This window comes from Chiloscyllium punctatum, chromosome 12, assembly GCF_047496795.1.
Source record: "Chiloscyllium punctatum isolate Juve2018m chromosome 12, sChiPun1.3, whole genome shotgun sequence".
NCBI classification, from domain to species: Eukaryota; Metazoa; Chordata; class Chondrichthyes; order Orectolobiformes; family Hemiscylliidae; genus Chiloscyllium; species Chiloscyllium punctatum.
This window is the reverse complement of record NC_092750.1, coordinates 14,468,619-14,493,366: the sequence shown is the minus strand read 5'-3', so window position 1 is coordinate 14,493,366 and position 24,748 is coordinate 14,468,619. Positions and strand designations below refer to the sequence as shown.

Below are 24,748 nucleotides of genomic sequence, written 5' to 3'. Positions count from 1 at the left end.
CTACAGCTCTCCGGTTCAGCCACACCTACTACACAGCTTGCATCCAGTGCAGCAAGCCTCAGAAACATACGATTAAATCACTGAAGGAGCTAGGAACTCAAATCTTCTTTAGTGCCAGGTGGTTAGAATTTTGGAAGTTGAGAAATTTTGCACTTTAGTAATTAGTACAAGAAGTAACCTTCAAATGATCTTCAGCAAAAGAATAAAGTACAAACAGTCAAGTTTTGTTTCTGCAACTCCTTTTATACAATTAAAAACTATCTAGTACAGTCCCTCCCAAAACAAAATTAAGGATAAATATACATATATACATACACACATACAGCAGTTTTTCCAATGTACAGCAGTCAGGAAACCTTTACATTTTCAACATAAATAGAAGTTAATCAACTTTAGGGGCACATGTTTACAAAGATTATCCAATTTAAGGATTACAGTGATATACAAAATCTACTGTATATATACAAAATATTTATATTAGAAAAATGCATTTCAGTAGAGTATAAATTACTTCAGTACAATTATTCCAGGGTCTCTAGAGATTTGAGACTAACTCTTGGCAAACTGCTGTCTAAATCCAAAGTTCCTCTTTTATTTTTTAAAGTGTAATATAGCAATGGCGTATCAATGCCGCAGTTCAACGGGGACCAGTAAACAAATAAATTATCCTTGTATTCATGTAAAAGTTCTGCATAAAACTGAAAATATGGCTACTCATCTTAAAAAAAGAACATTTACTTTTGGATTTATTTCAACCATTTCTGTCAGCAACATTTACTGAAGCATTTAAGTATTGCCAGTGGGGGAAAGAAAACGCCCAAGAAACGTATGCAACATGGTCGCATCATAATCACAGAATACATGCAAGTATTGAGTGACTAATCTTGTTGCTACTGCAAACAATATTGACAAGCAGAGGCCAAGCACTTCCTTTCAGAGTAGAGAGACAGAGAAATAGAGAAATAAATAAGAATCAGTCTCAGTGGATTGCATGCACACTAGCATTTAGTTAATGGAGGCTTCATTAGAAGTCTCAAACACCTTTCTCCTTGCACTTCTTGTTACATTGAACATCTAAAAGGAACTTTAAAAGGGCAAGAAAATGAAACGAAGCAGTTATGTGAGGCTTTCCTGTATGAAGAAAATATAAATACATAATATTGTGACACTGAGCCTTGGAATCCAAAATAAAAACTAAGTCCACATGTTCAGTGATGGTATTATATAATTGACCCTCTTGGGCTGGGGCACTGGGATAGGGGATTGTACTAGGAAACCATAGGAAAATATAAGTGAGAGAAATTCATTACAACTAAGATCAGTATAAAACATTGTGTGAGAATATAACAACCATCACCCAACTTTCATTTATGTAACGTCTAACATTCAACAAGCTCAATCAAGCAAAGTACCAAGTGCTAAAGGCCATCTGTTTCAGGGAGGGAAAAAAAGCATGAAACAAATTACAATTTTTTAAAAAGGGTTTAGAGAAGAAAACTGAATAGCTTCATATGACTATTTAACAAAAAAAACCTCTTCTTCCATCACATTCTATTACTATGACATAGAAAGACAAGGGTGTGTCTTTTGCTGATTTTTTTCTATCATCATGAACACAGTCAGTGATACAGAATCCATGTCTTTTAACATAGACAATGTTAGCAATGTCTGACACAACACTGACTAAAATTGTAACATCAGGTACGTTGGATGGAGAATTGGCTGAACGTGTGAGAATCAGCAGACTCTGGACTGCAGTCTCTGTAGTGGGGCCAACATATGACTCCAACCCAGAGTAACTGCTGAACTACACTGCTAACCCGGGGAGTTGTAGTTTTCTGTTCTGAGCTGAATGGTCTGATTAATAAATGTCCAATTCAACTCAATAATTTAGTGTGTTTGTGTGTAGATGAACACTTAAATTGGATTAAAATATGTAATCTTTTTCATTCCACCATATTTTGAATTCTGATCACTCCTGATACAGTAAAAAAAGCTTAATTATACTCACCTGTCATTAACAAATTTTCAGAAGTAAGATTTATTGTACTATCGTGTCTCCAATTATCTTTTGAACTCAAACACAACCCTTACATTTTATTGAAAGCTGGCTGTAAGCTCAACTATTCAAGGATACTAATGGTCTTTTACTCAAGGAAAAAAAATTTGTCAATGCACCTATGTAATTCATCATATAACGAAATGGGCTGTGCTCCTCAGAGCTCAAGTTTACACAGCAGAGAAGAGAATCCTCAGCTTTAGGTTTGGATAGAACAAATAAATCAAATTTGTAGAACTAACTTTTTGACAAAACTCTCTCATTACATACTCTCTCTCTTCACATACCTCAATCTCAAAACCAGCTATATATTATGTCAGAATAATCAACCCCACCACTTACTGAATAAGGAATAAATAGTAAATGATTTATTTTCATGAATGCAATACTATCTTGTAAACTTAAGTCCAGTGAAACAAAGTGATTCTAACTGAAAAGAACGTAGAATAATAAAAATGCAAGTAGAATCTAAAACATCAAAATTAGAAATGTACTTATGGTTCTGTTTGCTCCTGGAGATTTTTAAGCAATATACAAACAAAAGATGCCTGTTTACATCTTAAACTCCAGTCCTTCTTTTGGTACACTGTTGAAAAACAAAGGTAAATTGCTTGGCAAACACTTCATGAGTTGCTTTCAACTTAGATAGTCTTTACATGGACGGCAAAATAAAATTTTCCTTCAAGAATGTTTGCTTTGAAAATACACAATGTACCATGACAGCAACTAAAGATACAATATCACTTCACTCCAGCTGGCAGATTGCATGGACTTAAATATTCATTCTGTGCAAGGTAACCATACTTATATTGTTACATAACATTGCATCACTATTCCCAATAGTTTTGACGCCTGGCAAAAGAAAACGTGGAGACAGATTGCCAAAATATAGAAAACTTAATGGCAACTTGTGATTTATTTGGAATTTAAATAGAGACATGAAAATCAAGATTAATGGAGATGAAGAGTCTACCATTATGTATCTATTTCTGCTATGACAATGTCCTTCACTGCAACTTCCTACTGATTTCTTAAGATGGAAAGTTTACTTAAATTATGGGTTCTTGTCCTGACTTTCCACTTAGAGTTGATTTTTCTGTGGTACATTGTGGACTTTAGCATTTCAGGTTTCTTAGACATTATGTATGTAAAGTCTATTTCATTCACATAATGTTAAAGCGAGTAGTAAGTGCACGATAATCCAGTCAGCAGATTGAAGTGTGTTAGTTAAGCTTTGTGGAACAGGGTGAGCTGAACCAAGGACTTATCCAAACCAACACCTTTGACAAAACCAAGGTAATGCTTTACCTCCCTGTAGGAAAGCAATGTGACAGTCAACAGGTACGAATACTGGTTCTGCTCATGCAGTGTGCACCTAACATGGTTGTTGGGAAACAAACCATGCCCTGATGTGGGTCTCAGTAACATTCGGTAGCTAAATTGGGGGTACCAGAGGGTTCAGTTCAGTTTACAAGTTTTCCATGGTGAAAAACCATGCAGCTGGCAAGTAAAGCTTGTCGGTATGTTGGTTTACACAGTTGAGGAAATGGGTCCGTAGCGGGCTACATCATTATTGTAAGCCAGTGAGGCACTCCTGCTTTTCTGAATTTTTAAAAAAATAACCTTTCCAGAAAGGGCACCCCTTTAAAGAGAATCAATGAGGCCTCTTAAGGTATAGTCAAAAAGTACTTGCATGCTCTGGGAGATCCACCCAGTATTCTTTTAAAAGTTAAAACCTGGGTTTTACAACAGGTGTGGAATCCTGATTCGAATGGATGAACAGCCTCTCAGTCGTTCTGGGCACTCACTTCACAGCATGCCTGAAAAGTTGGTTCAGTCAGGCAAATGAGTACACAAGATACACTATAAGCAAGGTGTCATGCATTTTTCATCTAAGAGACAGGGTACCATCACTTGAAAGTTTCTCCTGAAAAATATTTTTCCCAACAGCAAGATCAAGATTAGAATTATACTATATAGGCCAAGTTACTGACATGAGCTCACCATTCTAACATAGAACATCATACAGGCATACCAGAATCATGCCACCCAATAATTATTTTACTGGATATTGGTAATAAGCTCCTCAGTTTCTCACCAATTGAAAGACTTAAATTGAAATCAGCTGTTACAGGTCCTCAACAGGTTACACGTCATTAACTTTCCACAGGACATAGAGTTGCCAAAAGGCGTTCCCAGCATGAAGAACTAATGACATGTGTTCACAGGAAGATTGAGCAATTACCTCAGATACTAATATTTCACTTTATTTAGCTCCTTCAGAGGTCATCCCATTCTCATCATTGATAATGCTGCAAAGAACTGTTTTGGCCATGTCTATACACAAATCAGCTTGGGTTCTGCCATTATTTGCATGCATACAGAGGACAAAACAAAAGCAACTACATATGGGATAATAAACTCAAACTGGTCTGTTTTAATTCCTACCAATGCCTCTTTTGGGTCTACAAAACGATCCCATTGCACTTTGGGATCAACATGAAAACAATTTTATAGATTAGCATGTAGACATTTTACCTGAAGGATCTGTGTTCCCTGATGTTACCCAATTCAAATTAGTATATCCTCAACAAACTGCTGTAGAACATCATGTCATTGTCTATGAAAATCTTGTCAGTTCTTTGATAATCCACTTCTGGGCTCATCAAATGACACCCATCACTACTTGATTTTAATCTTTCCAAATAGAATCACATTGTTTTTTTTTCATCTCCTTCGGATAAGATCCATTTTATAGCACTATTAAAAATCCTTGGGAGTTGCGTTAGCACAACACATTTAAATAATCAACATTTTCATTGCTGGTACCTTTCAATTGACATGTGCCAACATATACTTCCCTGGATTCTCAGCAAAGCCTAAGAATATTAGGAAAGAAAAATAAAATAACGGCACTGAGTCACAATGGCACGTTTCAAGTCATCAGGCGTAACATACAATATTTTGTAGAGTTTAGCACCCAACAGCAGTTTGAACATTCCACAGTCTCAATAACTTTACTCCACACATCAAGCCACCTCATGTCTCAGCTGCAGGTTTCACACATCTTCATCACTCACTCCCTGTGACTTTTAATTGACTCGCCACTGGCATTGTCCCTGTAGAAACAATTAAAAACATTTTAGGAGTCAAAATTGGAATCATTTTCTTACACTGGTTGAGGATTGCATTCTCAAAAAATGTAATACGACACTTGGTTTTCATGTTTCCAGAAGAAGAGCTTATGGTTTCAGTCAAATATCACATTATAGGCATTTTCAAAACTTGATTAACAACACAAACACATTTAGCAGGTCTACAACTGGCCCCATCATCCTTAGGGTAGGGGAAGCAAAGCCCTCCCAATGCTATCAAAAGATCCTGTTGCAAAGTTGCGAACATAATTTGACATCACTATGAAACACACTATAGTTCAACATTTACCTGTAAACTCTCAAATTACTTTATGATAAATACTGCAAGACCAGGTGCGGATAGTAATCCAGCATGTTAGCAAATTCTAGGGGCTGGCCACTCTAATGGCTGTTTATTAAGGCAGAGAGTACAAGTGAGGAAAGTCAACGGTTCATAGAACTATAAAGTAGAGAGGCTCTTTGGACCATCAAGTCTGCACCAAAAAAACTATTATGAATTTACATTGCTCCCACTTTCAAGCACTTGGCCCACTCCTTTCAAATGTTATGATACTACAAGTGCTAAAAATACTTTTTGAAAGGTTGAGGTTTTCTGCCTCAACTACCCTCCAAGCTATGCATCCCAGATTCCCACTAACCTCTGGGCAACATTTCGACCAATTCCTTCTAAAACTCTGGCCTTTCCACCTTAAAATTATATCCCCTTTTTATTGACCCTTCAACTTGGGGATCAGCTGGTTTTTATCCAACTTGCCCATGCCCCACAATCAGGTTTCCCCTCAGCCTTCTGTTATCAAGAAAACCTCAGCTTATCCTGCCTCTCTTGACTAAACTACTCCATCCAGGCAACATCCTGGTGAATCTCCTTTGCACTTCCCCCATTTCCTCATAACATGTGCACAGTGCTCCAGCTATGGCCTAACCAAAGTCCTGTACAGCTCCAAAATAACCTCCCTGCTCGTATAATTTTTGTCACAATGGATAAAAGCAAGTGTCTTGTAAGTCACCTTAACCACCCAATTAACTTGTCCTGCTGCTTTCAGGGATCTGTGCCCGAAACGTCGATTTTACTGCTCCTCGGATGCTGCCTGAACTGCTGTGCTCTTCCAGCACCACTAATCCAGAATCTGGTTTCCAGCATCTGCAGTCATTGTTTTTACCTCAAGGATCTGTGGGCAAGGACCCCAAGATCGCTTCCTAGCATCCTGCCATTCACTGAGTACATCCTTATTCTGTCTACACTGAAGGTTAAATTCCATCTGCCACTGATCTGCCCGTCTGACCAATCCATCCATGTCCTCCTTTCACCTAAGACCTTCTTCCTCACAGTAAACCATCCTGCCAATCTTTGTGTCATTAGCAAGCTTACTTATCATCCTCCTGCCCACATTACATATAAATAATATGGAAAATATTCATAAACAATAAAGGACCCAGCACCAATGTCTGTGGTATGCCATTGGACACCAGTCTTTAGTCACATAAACAGCCATCTACCATGACACTCTGCCTTCTACTACTGCAATCAATCTGCAGACTATGATCAAAAAGCTAATTTCATTTATGAACTAGTTGGAGCAATACAACTGGGCTTTTCTTTTAGTGCCTCATTCGCATCAAACAGGTTTGAGTCAGAGTTCATATGTACATATTTTTAAGCAACTTACAAATGTGCTCTAATGGGAATTCAATTACTAAAAGCACTCAAATCATAAGATAAAGTTCCCAAATGCATTAGCACCTTGAGACTAGCAGATTTACTTTAACTGCGTACTTCATGAACAAACATATTGAGATCTTTAGCAAAATTAGCTTTCAGATCAAGGTAGAAATTGAACAACAAAGCTGTTTTAAAAATTTTCTATTGTATCAGCATTTCACAATGTGTGATGTACCACATTTCCAATAGTTTCTTTAAAAAGAAAAACATACCAACTGGTAAAGTTTGAAGAGCTGTCTGGAGTACCTCCATTCTGACCTCCAATACCTGTAAAATAAGCTCAAAGTCAAACAGCTTGTTCCACCACACACGAAAAATCACAATTTGTATTTTTTAACAGCTGGAATGCACTGTGCAGCCCCAGGAATCTCTGACAACTTTTTTTTTTCTCAGAAAGATATTTGCTTCTGAAAGAAAAAATCATTCGCAGGAACATGACATCACCTGTAAGGGTCGCATTCACTGCGCATCTCTCTTCAAATGAATAATTTGCTGGGCCGTTTCAGAGTCAGAAGTATTGCTATGGGTCTGGAGCTACACATAAGCCATCAGAGTAAGGATGGTAGATTTCCTTTCCTAAAGCACATTACTGAGCCAGATGGATATTCAAGGGCAATAAACTGTAAGGTATAAAAGGGAATGTGACTCACTGGATTGCACTAGAGACATATAACTTGGGCTCAATGGGCAAATGACCTCTTCTGTGCCATAAGGACTTGTAAACTGCATTGAAAACAAGAATGTCAAAATAGAATTAAACTATACCTCAAAAAGATTTAGCTCCATAGCTCCTAAGGATCTAAACTTGACCATCTCCCTATCAGTGCTCAGTGACACCATCTATAAGCATGGTATCAGCTCCCAATGTACTTTAACAATATCCACCTCTACTTCTCTTCCACACATCTTGATCTCTTTGGCATCTGTGCTGTCAGACTGCTCATTTGACATTCAGTCTTGAATAATCCACAATTTACATTCAATAAACATTAATTCCATTCCTCTTATCACCCTGAATGCTTACCCTAACTTCTCCCCACTTTTATTGGCCATGCCTTCAGCTGACTAGAAATTTCATTCTCTTACTCTCAAACCCAGACCATTGACTAAGTTTTACAACACTTTCCCTAAGAGCTTCTTCTTGGGCTTAGCACCCATTTTCTGGTTGAAATTTCTAAAGAGCAATGGGACACTTTGTATCTTGAAGGCATAATATAAATGAAAAACATTGATACACAAATTGGCATGAGCACATTTCAGAGGTGTAACACATATCAAAGTTCTGATAAAATTTTAATGATGTTTTCTACTTAAAAACAACAACTTGCTTCAGACAGTGATCAACAAACTGATAACAAAGATGTCATTCTGCCTCACTTAGAAATAATCATGAGGTGAATGATTAGTTTATGCTTTAAATTGGTAATGGTTGCTTGAGACAACTTTCTGCTCAAATAATGCTATAGGATATTTTACAGACCAGCTTGAATCACCAACAGAGAAATTATGAGACACCACCTGCAGTGTTCTGGAGAATTAGTCTCGGTCCTGAGCTCAAAAACTGCTCTGGGCTACTTTGCTGTGACAGGCTCAAAGTTATCATATTCTGCACCGAATCCTTAATAGTTTGTGGACATTTTTGGTTTAATTAAAAATAACTTGGAAAAGTACAATTTCCAGTCCCCATGCCACAATTCTTTGAACCTCACTTACACTGCACCACCTCAAACAAGTTCTATGATTTGTTTTGTGGTTAGCACTGCTGCCTCATAGCACCAGGGACCCAGGTTCGATCCTAGCCTCGGGCGACTGTTTGTGGAGTTTGCACATTCTCTCCGTGTCTGCATGGGTTTCCTCCGGGTGCTTGTGTTTCCTCCCACAATCCAAAAGATATGCAGGTTAGGTGAACTGGCCATGCCAGATTGCCCATAGTATTCAGGGATGTGTAAGTTAGGTGCATTAATAGGATAGGATATTGAATCTGGGTGGGATACTCTCTGGAGGGTTGGTGTGGACTTGTTGGGCCAAATGGCCTGTTTTGACACTGTAGGGATTCTATGACATCTTGATAAGCAAAGTGAAAATTTAACCTCACATTATACATTCCAAATGTATAGGCAATGAATTTCAATCAGTCAGTTTGTTTAGAATAAGGCAGAGAGTCTGATATTGATATTAGAAATAATGCAGACAAGAAAACAAAAACGAATGTACAAACCTGCCTCTCAAAATCCTCAATGTTCCAAACCTCTTTACAAATAATTACTTTGTCAAATATCATGAGACCAGTCCCTGATGTCTGTTCTGCCATTCCATAAATTATGCTCAATCTGTACCTGCAGCAGCATTTACCTTGCTTTTGATCCATATCCTTCGATACCCTTACACAAAAAAAACCTATACATCTCAGTCTCAAAAGCAATGATTGGCTTAGCAGCCCCAGCCTTTCATTTGGAGAGATGGGGGGGGGGGGGGGGGGGTGAAGAAAGAAACACGTTTTGGATTTCTGTTATAGACTTGCTGGGAAAGTGTGTCCTGATTTCAATCTTATATTACATAAACACATCGCCCCTATTCTGATACACCCAACCACAAACAAATTTTGCTTCAGCTATTTCTGTTCAAATGTACTTTTGTTTCAAAGACAGAGGCAACCACAAAAATTTCATAATACAGCTCTCATAAGTGATGCCGTTAAGTATGGATCACCAGTTTACAGACATTCAACTTATAAATGTAATCGTATACAAGGATGTAATTTTAAATATCCAAAATACAAACATCTTCTGTACTTACGAACGGCTGTTTTATGCTGTCTGGACTGTGTTCTGACTTGTGCACAGAACCCGTTCGCAACCCACAGACTGTCTGTATTATAATGAATCTATTTTCCCTATATAATATTCATCACTATCTATCCATCCCCCATCTTTCCTCCACATCTGTTGTGTATACCTACAGCAAATGGACAGATGTTCAAGGAGGCAATTCACCAGCACCTTAACGGCAACTAAGGACAGGCCATAAATGCTAGCCTAGCCAACAATGCCCACATCCAATGAATGAGTAACTTTGAAATCTCAACCACTTGTTGCACATATTGCCATTGCTTCTTTTGCCAGTTACCTTAAACTTGTACTCTCTTGCTCTTGATCTTTATACCAAGGGAAACAGTTTTCCCTGACCTACATTACCCATACATCTCATGACTTTTTAAAATAATTTTTTTTTGGAATCTGTCAACTTTTCCACATGACTCCAAGTTTGAAATTGTTTCATGTTTCAACCAATGTCAGGTTAATGCACAGAAAGTTGCCAAAAAGTAACTATCTTGCCTCAAGTAGTTCAAGTAAAAACTCTATTCTTCCAGTGACTGAAGGACTAATTGTTCATCAAAGTCTTCTTTGAACTACTCCTGGTTCAGTCTCCTTGGAAATATGAAAAATGGCAGATTTTAAATCTCAAATATGTTTCTCTCTCTCTTTTCAGTTCAAAAAGGCAGCGGTTTTTAATGTGTTCCTTTGTCTCCCTTTGTCCTTCAAATCTTTGGAAGATCTTAAATACTGCTCTCATCTTGCAGCTTTACCAAAGTTAAAGTCACAATCATTATTTTTCCCTCATGGAAACTAAACTAAAACCAAAATGCCATCATGCTTTCTGAATTCAACTAAAATGAATTACAGTAAATTCTATCCTCTTTCCAGGCCCATTTCTTACCCATCTCATGATTTCCTGGCAAACTTCAGCCTGAGATACCATTCCAAAGGCACTATTTAGACTATTAAAAAAGATCCAAAAAATATCCATATTTAGATATTCAAGTTCATCCTTTCATTTTTCTTAAAAACTGTTATTAAAAGTCAGTTAGTTCAACATTTTTCAGCTGTCAACCTCCAATTCATATTCCACACTAATCCACTTTGCAGGACTGGGTCATTGGAAAACAACTTGAGAAGAAAACCACAGTCAACTTGAATCAATCTCTCTCAACTGAAGCTAATGCAAGATCTTCTACTGTTTCCCTGGAGATGACCTTGGTATACATGGTTTAATTACAGAGCCAAAATGAGTCAGAGGGTAAATGGAGATTTGCTGAACATTTAATTAAATGTTCCTAAGCAGGTTGAGAAACTTTTTTAACATTTATTTGAATATATCAAAAAATTTTTCTACAATTTATTCAGTAAGTGAAAAGGCAAGACAATCTGGCTCAAATACCCAGTGCTACCTAGACATCAGTCACTTGGCATATGCAAAGTAGTAGTCAGGACTCCTCCTAACATTTTTTCTCTCCGTTAAAACTACATTGTCCATAATTGTAGCCAATTCACAAAATATCACACTTGGAAGGTGAAAATTGGCAACTACACATTTTTATTTCTGATTGCATTATGTGAATGATAGGAGAGATCCTGAAAGCGACCAGCTGACCGAAGTGTTAATTTACTTTATATCTATTACTGCTACTGCCAGAAAGTTGTAAATCCAAGCAGTACATCATGACCTGTGGATCTAATACAGCTGACTATCAGTGTACAGCTGAAAAGTTAGTGGTCTTTAAGACTACACATTAAATCAACAGTCCCATTCAGGTGTTGGCACACTTTTCAAGGAGCAGGAATTCTTCTGGAGTCTCAGTCAACCTACAACACCACCTACACGAACACCTGGTCACCCCTTCTCTGTTTGTGTTGCCAAAAGTGACCCAAGTGCTAGGGAACTTGAGCAGGCCTGACAGCATATTTGGAAAGAGAAACAAAGTTATAATGGAGTCCAGTGTGAGATTACGGCCATTCCAAAGAAGAGTCACACTGGATTTGAAATGTTAACTCTCGTTCTCTCTCCATAGATGCTGCCAGACCTGAAGTTCTCCTGCACATTGTTTTAATCAGTTTTTGAGAAGATTTGAACTCAGGTTGATCATAAGGTCTGAGTAGTCTTGAAGTCATTTCTGATATGTCTTTGATGTAAAGTAATGTGGCTATAGATTTTGGTTGCGCAGTGCCTGCTTGTTGGGCTTTGTTTCTGTTCCAGACTACTCAGACCCCTTGGTATCATGGTAGCCCACAAACCTACCAACACAATTAAGCAGCAACCAATGAACCTAAAGGATCAATTAGATACGAACAGCAAAACTACCATGATTTACAAAATACCATGCAGAGCTGTAAAACAAAAACCTACTACATCGGACACACACGAAACTTACCACCAGGATACACGAACACCAATTGATCACCAAAAGACACGACATACTATCACTAGTTTCCATACATACAGACAAAGAAGGACATCACTTTGACTGGGACAACACACACATCCGAGAACAGGCGAAACAAAGACATGCACGAGAATTCTTAGAGGTACGGCATTCTAACCAGCACTCCATCAATAAACCCATCAACTTAGACCCCTTCTACAGTGCCCTGAAAAAAACAGAAATGACATCACCCACCTTAAGAAACCAGGATTTATAGAGGCTAGGCATACCACCAGCACTTCACTGGAGACTCTCACTGGTTATGTTACCTAGTCATGGTAACAAAACGTCTGAAAACAAACCTTACAGCTCAGTAAGCTAACTTACATACTTACTTTAGTTTTTATTTCAGAATCCCAGTATCTGCAGTATTTCGCTTTTATTTGAGTGCCATTTATGGGATCCTGCTCAGTTCAAAATGGTTGCTCTATTTATAGAGTCATCGAGTTGTACATCATGGAAACAGACCCTTCGGTCCAACACGTCTATGCCAGCCAGATATCCTAAATTAATCCAGTCCAATTTGACCACATAACACAGGAGCAGAAATTAGGCCATTCAGCCCATTGAGTCTGCTCTACCATTCAATTATGGCCTCTTGCTGAGATATTTGTATCATCAATAGTCACAGGTGAGTTGCCGGAAGATTGGAGGTTGGCAAACGTGATGCCACTGTTTAAGAAGGGCGGTAAAGACAAGCCAGGGATCTATTGACCGGTGAGCATGACCTCGGTGGTGGGCAAGTTGTTGGAGGGAATCCTGACGGACAGGATGTACATGTATTTGGAAAGGCAAGGACTGATTAGGGACAGGCAACATGGCTTTGTGCGTGGGAAATCATGTCTCACAAACTTGACCGAGTTTTTTGAAGAAGTAACAAAGAAGATTGATATGGGCAGAGCAGTAGATGTGATCTCTGGATTAGTGGTGCTGGAAGAGCATAGCAGTTCAGGCAGCATCCAAGTAGCTTCAAAATCGACGTTTCGGGCAAAAGCCCTTCATCAGGAATAAAGGCAGTGAGCCTGAAGCGTGGAGAGATAAGCTAGAGGAGGTTGGGGGTGGGGAGAAAGTAGCATAGAATACAATGGGTGAGTGGGGGAGGGGATGAAGGTGATAGGTCAAGGAGGCAAGGGTGGAGTGGATAGGTGGAAAAGGAGATAGGCAGGTAGGACAAGTCCGGACAAGTCATGGGGACAGTTACTGAGCTGGAAGTTTAGAACTAGGTGAGGTGGGGGAAGGGGAAATGAGGAATTTGTTGAATTCGACATTGATGCCCTGAGGTTGAAGAGTTCTGAGGCAGAAGATGAGGTGTTCTTCCTCCAGGCGTCTGGTGGTGAGGGAGCGGTGGTGAAGGAGGCCCAGGATCTCCGTGTCCTCGGCAGAGTGGGAGGGGGAGTTGAAATGTTGGGCCACGGGGCGGTGTGGTTGATTGGTGCGGGTGTCCCGGAGATGTTCCCTAAAGCGCTCTGCTAGGAGGCGCCTATTCTCCCCAATGTAGAGGAGACCACATCGGGAGCAACGGATATGATAAATGATATTAGTGGATGTGCAAGTAAAACTTTGATGGATGTGGAAGGCTCCTTTAGGGCCACTCCCACAACCACATCCACCCCTCACAATTCCTCATGCATCACACCTAACATCACTTCTGCCCTCCACATCATCGCTGATGCCACATGCTCAGTGACTTCCGCCACCCCTATTGCCGTGGTCAGCACCACTTCCGCCCCCACCAGCGCCACTCACCTGCATTCTGCTGACATGCCCCCCACAGACCCCACTGTCACTATCCCCACCCCCCAGAACCCCAAGGGAAAAACTACCCCTGCTCATGACTCCACCCCCACTCCCCCCACCATCACACCTACTCCAGTTACAGATTCCGCCCCCACTCCCAGCTCTACACCCACACCAGATCCCAGCTCCCAGCCCTGCCGAGTTTTCACCATCCCCCCAGACCTTCCCCTCACTGAGGACGAACGATCAGTCCTCAGCAAAGGACTCACCTTCATCCCCCTCCGTCCACGCATCAATGAATTTAATACACGCCGTGATGTTGAACAATTCTTCCGTCGCCTCCGCCTCCGAGCTTACTTTCACAATCAGGACTCCCGCCCACCTTCTGAGGACCCCTTCGCCTACCTCCAACACACTGCATCCACCTGGGCACCCTGCGCTGGCCTATTACCTGCCCTCGACCTCTTCATTTCCAACAGTCGCCGGGACATTAACCACCTCAACCTGTCTACCTCCCTCCCCCACTCCAACCTCTCACCCTCACAATGCGCAGCCCTCCAATCCCTCTGCTCCAATCCCAACCTCACTATCAAGCCAGCGGATAAAGGGGGCGCAGTGGTTGTCTGGCGCACTGGCCTCTACACCGCTGAAGCCAAACGCCAACTCGAGGACACCTCTACCTACTGCTCCCTCAACCATGACCCCACCCCCCATCACCAAACCATCATCTCTCAGACCATACAGAACCTCATCACCTCAGGAGATCTCCCACCCACAGCTTCCAACCTCATAGTCCGGGAACCCCGCACTACCCGGTTCTACCTCCTTCCCAAGATCCACAAGACTGACCACCCTGGCCGACCCATTATCTCAGCATGCTCCTGCCCCACTGAACTCAGCTCTACCTACCTCGACACTGTCCTATCCCCCCCCTAGTCCAGGAACTCCCCACATACATTCGAGACACCACCCACGCCCTCCACCTCCTCCAAGACTTCAGTTTCCCCGGCCCCCAATGCCTCATCTTCACCATGGATATCCAATCCCTCTACACCTCCATCCGCGATGACCAGGGCCTTCAAGCCCTCCGTTTTTTTCCTCTCCAGACGTCCCCAACAGTACCCTTCCACCAACACTCTCATTCGTTTAGCCGAACTGGTCCTCACCCTTAACAATTTCTTCTTTGAATCCTTCCACTTCCTCCAGACCAAAGGGGTAGCCATGGGCACACATATGGGCCCCAGCTATGTCTGTCTCTTTGTTGGCTATGTAGAGCAGTTGATCATCCGTAATTACACTGGCACCACTCTCCAAACCTCTTCCTCTGCTACATTGATGACTGCATTGGCGCCACCTTGTACTCCCGCGAGGAGGTTGAGCAATTCATCAACTTCACCAACACATTCCACCCTGACCTTAAATTTACCTGACCATCTCTGACTCCTCCCTCCCTTTCCTGGATCTCACCATCTCCATTAATGACGACCGACTTGACACTGACATTTTTTACAAACCCACCGACTCCCACAGCGACCTGGATTACACCTCTTCCCACCCTACCTCTTGCAAAAATGCCATCCTGTATTGCTCCCAGGAGGACCAATTCCACCACAGAACACACCAGATGGCCTCCTTCTTTAGAGAGCGCAATTTCCCTTCCCACGTGGTTAAAGATGCCCTCCAACGCATCTCGTCTACATCCCGCACCTCCGCCCGCAGACCCCACCCCTCCAACCATAACAAGGACAGAATGCCCCTGGTGCTCACCTTCCATCCTACCAACGTTCGCATAAACCAAATCATCCGCCGACATTCCCGCCACCTCCAAATAGACCCCACCCCTTTCCGCCTTCCGCAAAGACCGTTCCCACCGCGACTACCTGGTCAGGTCCACGCCCCCAAACAACCCACCCTCCAATCCTGGCACTTTCCCCTGCCACCGCAGGAACTGTAAAACCTGCACCCACACCTCCTCCCTCACCTCTATCCAAGGCCCTAAAGGAGCCTTCCACATCCAACACACATGCACGAATATCATTTATTATATCTGTTGCTCCCGATGTGGTCTGCTCTACATTGGGGAGACTGGGCGCCTCCTAGCAGAGCGCTTTAGGGAACATCTCCGGGACACCCGCACCAATCAACCACACCGCCCCGTGGCCCAACATTTCAACTCCCCCCTCCCACTCTGCCGAGGACACTGAGATCCTGGGCCTCCTTCACCACCGCTCCCTCACCACCAGACGCCTGGAGGAAGAACGCCTCATCTTCCGCCTCAGAACTCTTCAACCTCAGGGCATCAATGTCGAATTCAACAATTTCCTCATTTCCCCTTCCCCCACCTCACCCTAGTTCTAAACTTCCAGCTCAGGAACTGTCCCCATGACTTGTCCGGACTTGTCCTACCTGCCTATCTCCTTTTCCACCTATCCACTCCACCCTCTCCTCCTTGACCTATCACCTTCATCCCCTCCCCCACTCACCCATTGTATTCTATGCTACTTTCTCCCCACCCCCAACCCCCAACCTCCTCTAGCTTATCTCTCCACGCTTCAGGCTCACTGCCTTTATTCCTGATGAAGGGCTTTTGCCCGAAACGTCGATTTTGAAGCTACTTGGATGCTGCCTGAACTGCTGTGCTCTTCCAGCACCACTAATCCAGAATCTGGTTTCCAGCATCTGCAGTCATTGTTTTTACCTAGTAGATGTGATCTATATGGACTTCAGTAAGGCGTTCGACAAGGTTCCCCATGGGAGACTGATTAGCAAGGCTAGATCTCATGGAATACAGGGAGAACTAGCCATTTGGAATCAGAACTGGCTTGAAGGTAGAAGACAGAGAGTGGTGGCGGAGGGTTGTTTTTCAGACTGGAGGCCTGTGACCAGTGGAGTGCCACAAGGATCGGTGCTGGGCCCTCCACCTTTTGTCATTTACATAAATGATTTGGATGCGAGCATAAAATGTACAGTTAGTAAGTTTGCAGATGACACCAAAATTGGAGGTGTAGTGGACAGCGAAGAGGGTTACCTCAGATTACAATGGGATCTGGACCAGATGGGCCAATGAGAAGTGGCAGATGGAGTTTAATTCAGATAAACGTGAGGTGCTGCATTTCGAGAAAGCAAATCTTAGCAAGACTTACACTCTTAATGCTAAGGTCCTAGGGAGTGTTACTGATCAAAGAGACCTTGGAGTGTAGGTTCATAGCTCCTTGAAAGTAGAGTCGCAGGTAGATCGGATAGTGAAGGTGGTGTTTGGTATGCTTTCCTTTATTGGTCAGAGTACTGAGTATAGGAGTTGGGAGGTCATGTTGCAGCTGTACAGGACATTGGTCAGACCACTGTTGGAATATTGCGTGCAGTTCTGGTCTCCTTCCTATCTGAAAGATGTTGTGAAAATTGAAAGGGTTAAAAAAAGATTGACAAGGATGTTGCCAGGGTTGGAGGATCTGAGCTACAGGGAGAGGCTGAACAGGCGGGGGCTGTTTTCCCTAGAGTGTCGGAGGGGTGACTTTATAGAAGTTCACAAAATTATGAGGGGCATGGATAGGATAAATAGACAAAGTCTTTTCCCTGGGATCGGGGAGTCCAGAACTAGAGAGCATAGGTTTAGGGTGAGTGGGGAAAGATATAAAAGAGACCTAAGGGGCAACCTTTTCACGCAGAGGATGGTCTGTGTATGGAATGAGCTGCCAGAGGATGTGGTGGAGGCTGGTACAATTGCAACATTTAAGAGGCATGTGGATGGGTATATGAATAGGAAGGGTTTGGAGGGATATGGGCAAGGTGCTGGCAGGCAGGACTAGATTGGGTTGGGATATCTGGTCGGCATGGACAGGTTGGACCGAAGGGTCTGCTTCCATGCTGTATGGCCGATAAGTTTCTGAACCTCGTTCTCCTGCTTTGTTCCCGTAGAAAGTTGGTAGCCTAATCTCTGCTAGGGAGATGCAGGAAAGCACTCGACCAGGGGGTGAGGGGGGGGGGGGAGAGAGAGAGAGAGAGACAGAGCTCACAGGAGTGAGTATATGCCTGTTTTTATATTCAAGTCCTATCAAAGAGCAAACGAGAGAGAACAAGTGTGAGAGAACATTCTTCTTGAAATTAGATTCACTGGCTGAAGGGTTCTGGGCGGGGGGAGAGAGAGAGAGCATATGCCTGTTTTATATTCAAGTCCTATCAAAGTAAATGCCGTCACTGCATTTGCCTCCCACTAACTACTGGCTCAACCTGTGAGTTTACCTTGAGAGAATCCAGGATTAGAACTCCCAAGTCTCTTTGTACAAATTGTTCAGACTTCTGAACTTTCTCCCCATTTAGAAAATAGCCCATGTCTCTATTCTTCTTACCCAAGTGTATAACCTCTTATTTTCCCACATTGTGCTCAATCTTTGCCTACTTCTACTCTCTACTACTTTGCCCACTCTCCAAAGCTGTCCAAATCCTTCTGCAGCCTCTGTATCTCCTCAGTGCTACCTGTCCTCTTATCTATCTTTGTATCGTCTGCAAACTTAGAATGCCCTCAATACCTTCATTTAGATTGTTAATGTATAAAGTGAAACGTTGTGATCCCAACACTGAGCCTCGTGGAACACCACTTGTCACCCCATCCTAAGAAGGGCCCTTTCATCCCCACTCTCTGCCAGACAGCTAAGCTTCTATCCATGCTAGCACTTTGCCTCTAACACCGTGAGCCCTGACCTTACTCAGCAGCCTCCTCTGTGGAGCCTTTTCAAAGGCCTTTTTTTTTTTAAGTCCAGGGACATAACATCCATTGGTTCTCCTTGGTTTAACCTGTTCGTTACTTAGAGTAGTAGAGGTGTACAACATGGAAACAGACCCTTCGGTCCAACTCATCCATGATGACCAGATATCCCAACCTAATCTCGACCCACCTGCCAGCACCTGGCCCATATCCCTCCAAACCCTTCCTATTCATATATCCATCTAGATGCCTCTTAAAATTGCAATTGTGCCAGCCTCCACCACTTCCTCTGGTAGCCCATTCCACACACGCACCATCCCCTGCATTAAAAAAGTTGCCCTTAGGACTCTTTTATATCAATAGACAATAGGTGCAGGAGTAGCCCATTCTGCCCTTCGAACCTGCACTACCATTCATTATGATCATGGCTGATCATCCTCAATCAGTATCCTGTTCCTGCCTTATCTCCATAACCCTTCATTCCACTATCCTTGAGAGCTCTAACCAACTCTTTCTTAAACGAATCCAGAGACTGGGCCTCTACTGCCTTCTGGGGCAGAGCATCCCACACACCCACCACTCTCTGGGTGAAGAAGTTTCTCCTCATCTCTATCCTAAATGGCCTACCCCTTATTTTTAAGCTGTCTCCTCTGGTTCGGCACTCACCCACCAGCAGAAATATGTTTCCTGCCTCCAGAGTGTCCAAACCTTTAATAATCTTACATTTCTCAATCAGATCCCCTCTCAGTCTTCTAAACTCAAGGGTATACAAGCCCAGTCGCTCCAATCTTTCAACATAAGATAGTCCCGCCATTCCAGGAATTGACCTTGTGAACCTACGCTGCACTCCTTCGATAGCCAGAATGTCTTTCCTCAAATTTGGAGACCAGAACTGCACACAATATTCCAGGTGCGGTCTCACCAGGACCCTGTACAGCTGCAGAAGAACCTCTTTGCTTCTATACTCAATTCCTCTTGTTGTGAAGGCCAGCATGCTATTAGCTTTCTTTACTACCTGCTGTACTTGCATGCTTGCCTTCATTGACTGGTGTACAAGAACATCCAGATCTCTTTGTACTGCCCCTTTACCTAACTTACCTATCTTTCCCCTCTCACTCTAAACCTATGCCCTCTAGCTCTGGACTCTCCCACCCTATGGAAAAGACCTTGTCTATTTACCATGTCCATGCCCCTCATGATTTTATAAACCTCTATAAGGTCACCCCTCAGCCTCCGATGCTCCAGGGAAAACAGCCCCGGCCTATTCAGCCTCTCCATATAGCACAAACCCTCCAACCTTGGCAATGGCCTTGTTAATATTTTCAGAATCCTTTCAAGTTTCACAACATCCTTCCAATAGGAAGGAGACCAGAATTGCATGCAATATTCCAAAAGTAGTCTCCTCAAAGAATTTTAGTAGATTTGTCAGACATGACCTTCCCCCTGATGAAACCATGCTGACTTTGCTCTATTTTACCATATACTTCCAAATATTCAGAAATCTCATGCTTCACAATGGATTCCAGGATCTTACCATGACAGAGGTTAGGCTAATTGGTCTGTAATTGTAAAAAATATTTTACTTCACCAACTTGCCTATCAAAGTGGATAACCTTTTTCCAGACTTTGCTTTTTTGCTCATGGCAATGGTAATAATGCAGAACTTGTCACTTTTACAGATCTGTTTTATAATTAAGTTCCTAACTTCTCATTTTTTTCAACAGCCTCTTTTTTTTTCTCCTCAGTGTTCTTGATATGTATGTGGACCATAATAACCTGATCTTTCCTCTTCTATTTTAAGTTCCTCTCCGCTCAGACTAGATGCTCTTTTGTCTTTTGCCTTCTTCCATTTTTGAAGAAGGGGTGTAATGTTAGCAATTTTCCAGTCCTCTGGGAACTCTCCCTGATTCTAGCCAGTACTTGGCCCATATTCCTCTAAATCCTTCCTATTCATGTACCCATCCAGATGTCTTTTAAAATCTATATATTTTATCTGTAAAATAATTCCAAAAACAATTTGGTGTTATGGACCATCCTGAACATATGACCAAACAAACAGTTGCTCAATTAAGTTGGAATTATAAGAACAAATATTTATTTTTAGCCTATAGGGCAACAGCAGTGATGGCAGGGAGGAAACAAAAGACTGGAAGCCATTTGAGAGATGCAGGGTGTAAAAGTGATTGTAGTAGTGGTTATGGATAGTGTGGTTATAGTGGGACAGATACTGTTTTCTGCAACTGACTGTCAGTAGCCAAGACCACACTGCTTGTCTGGTACTAATATTAAGAGCATCTAGTCTGAGCGGAGAGGAACTTAAAATAGAAGAGGAAAGATCAGGTTATTACGGTCCACATACATATCAATAACACTGAGGAGAAAAAAAAGAGGCTGTTGAAAAAAATGAGAAGTTAGGAACTAAATTATAAAACAGATCTGTAAAAGTGACAAGTTCTGCATTATTACCATTGCCATGAGCAAAAAAGCAAAGTCTGGAAAAAGATTATCCACTTTGATAGGCAAGTTGGTGAAGTAAAATATTTTTTACAATTAATAGACAGAATGCTCCAGTCCAGAGGGATCCTTACATGAGACAAAATGCTAGCATGCAGATACAGCAAGTAGTTTACTGTATTCATTCATTGAATGAGGACATCATTAACTAGGCTAGTATTTATTGCCCATTCCTAATTGTCCAGAGTGTAGTTAAGAATCAACCACATTGCTGTGGGTTGGGAGTCACACATAGGCCAGACCAAGTGAGGAAGACAGTTTCCCTCCCGGAAGGACATTAGTGAACCAAGTGAGTTTTTTCAACAATCATCAGTCTCTTAATTCCAGATTCTTTATGGAATTCATCACCTGACATAGCAGATTTTAACCCAGGTCCCCAGAACATTACCTGAGTCTCTGGTTTAACAAGCCAGCGATACTACCACTAGGTCATCGTCTAGCAAAGACGACAAATAGAATAGTGGCCTTCTTTGCAAGCGGAATTGGAGCATTAAAACAGCAAAGTCTTACCATAATTGCTCAGAAAGTTGCATAAAACACTCCTGAAGTACTATGTACAGTTTTGACTCCATATTTAAAGGAGGGATGTACTGCATTGGTGACAGTCAGAGAAAGTTGATTATAGGGATGAAGGGAGTCTTTTCAAGAAAAGGTGAGCACAGTAAACCCATTCTCATCGTAATTTAGAAGAATAATAAAATTTACAACATAAATTATGAGAGCGCATGACAGGGGATTAGGCTGTTTTCCCTCATGGGAGGATCTAGAACAAGGGGGAGGATGAGAAAATGGAAGAATTTAGATTAGATTCCCAACAGTGTGGAAACAGGCCCTTCGACCCAACAAGTCCACACTGACTCTCCGACGAGTAAACCACCCAAACCCATTTCCCTCTGAATAATGTTCTGAACACTATGAGCAATTTAACATGGCCAATTCACCTGACCTGCACATCTTTGGACTGTGGGAGGAAACTGGAGCACCTGGAGGAAACCCACGCAGACACGGGGAGAATGTGCAAACTCCACACTGACAGGCACCTGAAGCTGGAATCAAACCTGGGACCCTGGTGCTGTGAGACAGCAGTGCTAACCACTGAGCCACTGTATTTGTTGTCTCAGAGAGGATTAGGATTCTCTTCTGCTGGGAACAGAGGGTGAGTCACTGAAGACACTCAATGTTGAGATAAACATAATTCTGAACCATAGGGGAATTGACGGTTAAAGGGAACAGGTAGGAATGCAGAGTTCAAGCCAAAATCTGATCAGAGAGGCCATTTAGAGAATACATCACACACCGTTTTCCCTGCAGGACATGGCCTTGAACTTCAAATAAACTGAAAGCAAAGGGAATATTAATTGGTCAGTAACTTCATACGAGTAAAATACATCAGTGCACCTGCTCAACAATGGAACCATGGAAAGAAAAATATCATGCTTGAATATCAAACTTCACAGTGAGTTAGCTGAACTCAGCCAGCAAAATATTGCAGACAAATGTTACTGAATCTAAGAGAAGAGACAAAAGTTGACTATTATGCAGAAGGCTGGGACAAGTTATTGTTCTTGACATTCCTGGTTCTGACAAAAAAAAAGGTTCATTTAAATTACCTGCAATTATTACCCAAAGTGTTTGCGAGAGGTGACCACTTCCTTGATTACCAATGTTCTTGGGACTGTCAGCATCTTCAGTTTTGGGGCAGGAGAACAGAGGTTACAGAATATTGACTTTTTATTTTTAGAAAAAGCCTTCAATTGCACAGGAAACCACTGTTGGTGAAAATGGTAAAGATGAAGACAAGAATTCACAATGAGTTCACACAGGCAGCTCAGTGGTTAGCACTGATGCCTCACAGCACCAGGGACCTGGGTGTGATTCCAGCCTTGAGTAACTGAGTTTCCACATTCTGCATGGGTTTCTGCCAGGTACTCCAGTTTTCTTCCACAGTCCAAAGATGTACAGCATGGAAACAGACTTTCGGTCAAACTCATCCACGTGCAGGCTATGTGGATTAGCCATGGTAATGGTAGGGATAGCTAGGGAGCTGGGTTTGGTTGGGATGAGCTCTTCAGCGGGTTGGTGCAGACTCAATGGGCTGAATAGCCTCTTGGCATAATTATCTGATTTTATGTGAGCAGCAACACAAAACTTTTAAGCAATTTGTTTTCTCAATGTTTCAGGTCATCTGCCCTTCCAAGTGAACAACTTCTGGCTACAGTGCTAGCTGTGGCTCAGTTGGAAGCACTCACCTCCAGACTACAAGGTGGTGGGACAAAGTCCCAAGCTCGGGGTTCAGCACATTAAAAAAAACAAGGCTGACACTCCACTGCAGTAGAGGAAGCAGGCAACTGCCAGAAATACCATCTTTCAGATGAACCCAGGTCCCAACTACTTGTTCAGGCAAATATAAAAGATCTTTGGCACTATTTCAAAGAAGTGCAAATGAGTTATCCCAGTTATTAAAAGTAAAGCATTGTTCATGCTGAAGATTTGAAACAAAAAAAAAGAAAGCTCGAATCTAATCGCATCTGTGGAGGGGAGAAACAGAGCTAATATTTCAAGTCCAAAGTCTTGGAAACTCAAGTGATTCCTGGTATCCTGTATAATATCTATCCCTCAAACGACATCATATAAAAAATGTATCTCGGTCGTTAACCACAATTATAATTTACAAAAACGTTGGCGAGACACAGATATTAGCGTGAGATGCCTAAATCGTACAGAAGCTTTAATTAGCAATAGTAACTTGAGATCAACACGGACTAGGGAAGTGTAAAATTCGAGTGAATCCCCACCCTATACACTCCCAACAACAACAGCCGCCGCTCACCGTCCCCCGACACACACACACACCTTGCCTGTAGTACATGTCATTGACTGTCGCCCCATAAAACTTCCAGGCCATGTGGATAGCCACCAAGCTGCCCAGCAGCCAGCCCAGTAGGATCTTGAAGATGGTCACCCTCATGTCGTTGCTGCTCCAGTCCTGAGCGAACTCGCTGCAGAAGGAGAGGAGACGCTCCAGCAGGAATGAGAACAGCCCGAGATCCCAAGACGGCGCCTCCATCGCCGCTCCGGGAGCTGCATCACTCGGGAGTGGAACCTTCCCTCGCCCCTACCTGTCCGCCAGTCACTGACTGGGACACTGCCGATACTGGAAGCACCGAACCCACCCGGGACAAGGAGGTGATTGGGAGGGGGATGGGGGAATGACCAACCGACACGGCCTCTCCCAACAACCGCACTTTCGACACAAACTCCACAAAATCCAACCTCCTCAACAAACCCACCACCTCTAACACATCTTATTTCATCTTTGGGGAGAGCATGGAAAATTCCTGCTTTGAACAAGCATTCATCTCTTGTGGAATATCGAACCGAACCGGTTTCACTGATGGCGAATCTGTCAATGTGAATGGAAGGTTAACGGCTCCAACTACAGAATCCGAGAATAGACAAAGTACAGTTCCCTGGCAACGAGAACGCGTTTCGTTTTATCTCTCACATTAATTCCCAATGATAGAGAATTCCCAGTGTTGGACTGGGGTGCACAAAGTTAAAAATCACAAAACATCAGGTTATAGTCCAACAGGTTTATTTG

At 42.4% G+C, this 24,748-nt stretch overlaps 1 protein-coding gene across 2 annotated transcripts; it reads right to left on the bottom strand.

The window, feature by feature from the left end:
- Positions 1–222: 222 nt before the first annotated feature.
- Positions 223–24,477, bottom strand: tcta (T cell leukemia translocation altered). 2 transcript variants are annotated; one of them, XM_072581888.1, is made up of 4 exons: positions 24,001–24,477; positions 22,758–22,832; positions 7,147–7,201; positions 223–5,178 (listed from the first exon to the last, which is right to left on the bottom strand). In XM_072581888.1, the coding sequence occupies exons 1-4, from the start codon at positions 24,212–24,214 to the stop codon at positions 5,136–5,138; spliced, it is 387 nt and encodes a 128-aa protein (XP_072437989.1). In that variant the 5' UTR covers positions 24,215–24,477; the 3' UTR covers positions 223–5,135. The 2 variants fall into 2 exon arrangements, with proteins under 2 accessions (XP_072437989.1, XP_072437990.1); XM_072581889.1 differs by lacking the exon at positions 22,758–22,832 and having other exon boundaries at positions 24,001–24,444.
- Positions 24,478–24,748: the final 271 nt, after the last annotated feature.

Excerpts from the sequence above, each read along its gene's own strand:
- tcta (XM_072581888.1), bottom strand. The coding sequence starts at position 24,214 with ATGGAGGCGCCGTCTTGGGATCTCGGGCTGTTCTCATTCCTGCTGGAG. Across the intron at positions 7,202-22,757 it reads ACTTTGGGTAATAATTGCAG|GTATTGGAGGTCAGAATGGA; the intron begins GTAATTTAAATG and ends CTTATTTTACAG. Across the intron at positions 5,179-7,146 it reads TCTTCAAACTTTACCAGTTG|GGACAATGCCAGTGGCGAGT; the intron begins GTATGTTTTTCT and ends TTGTTTCTACAG.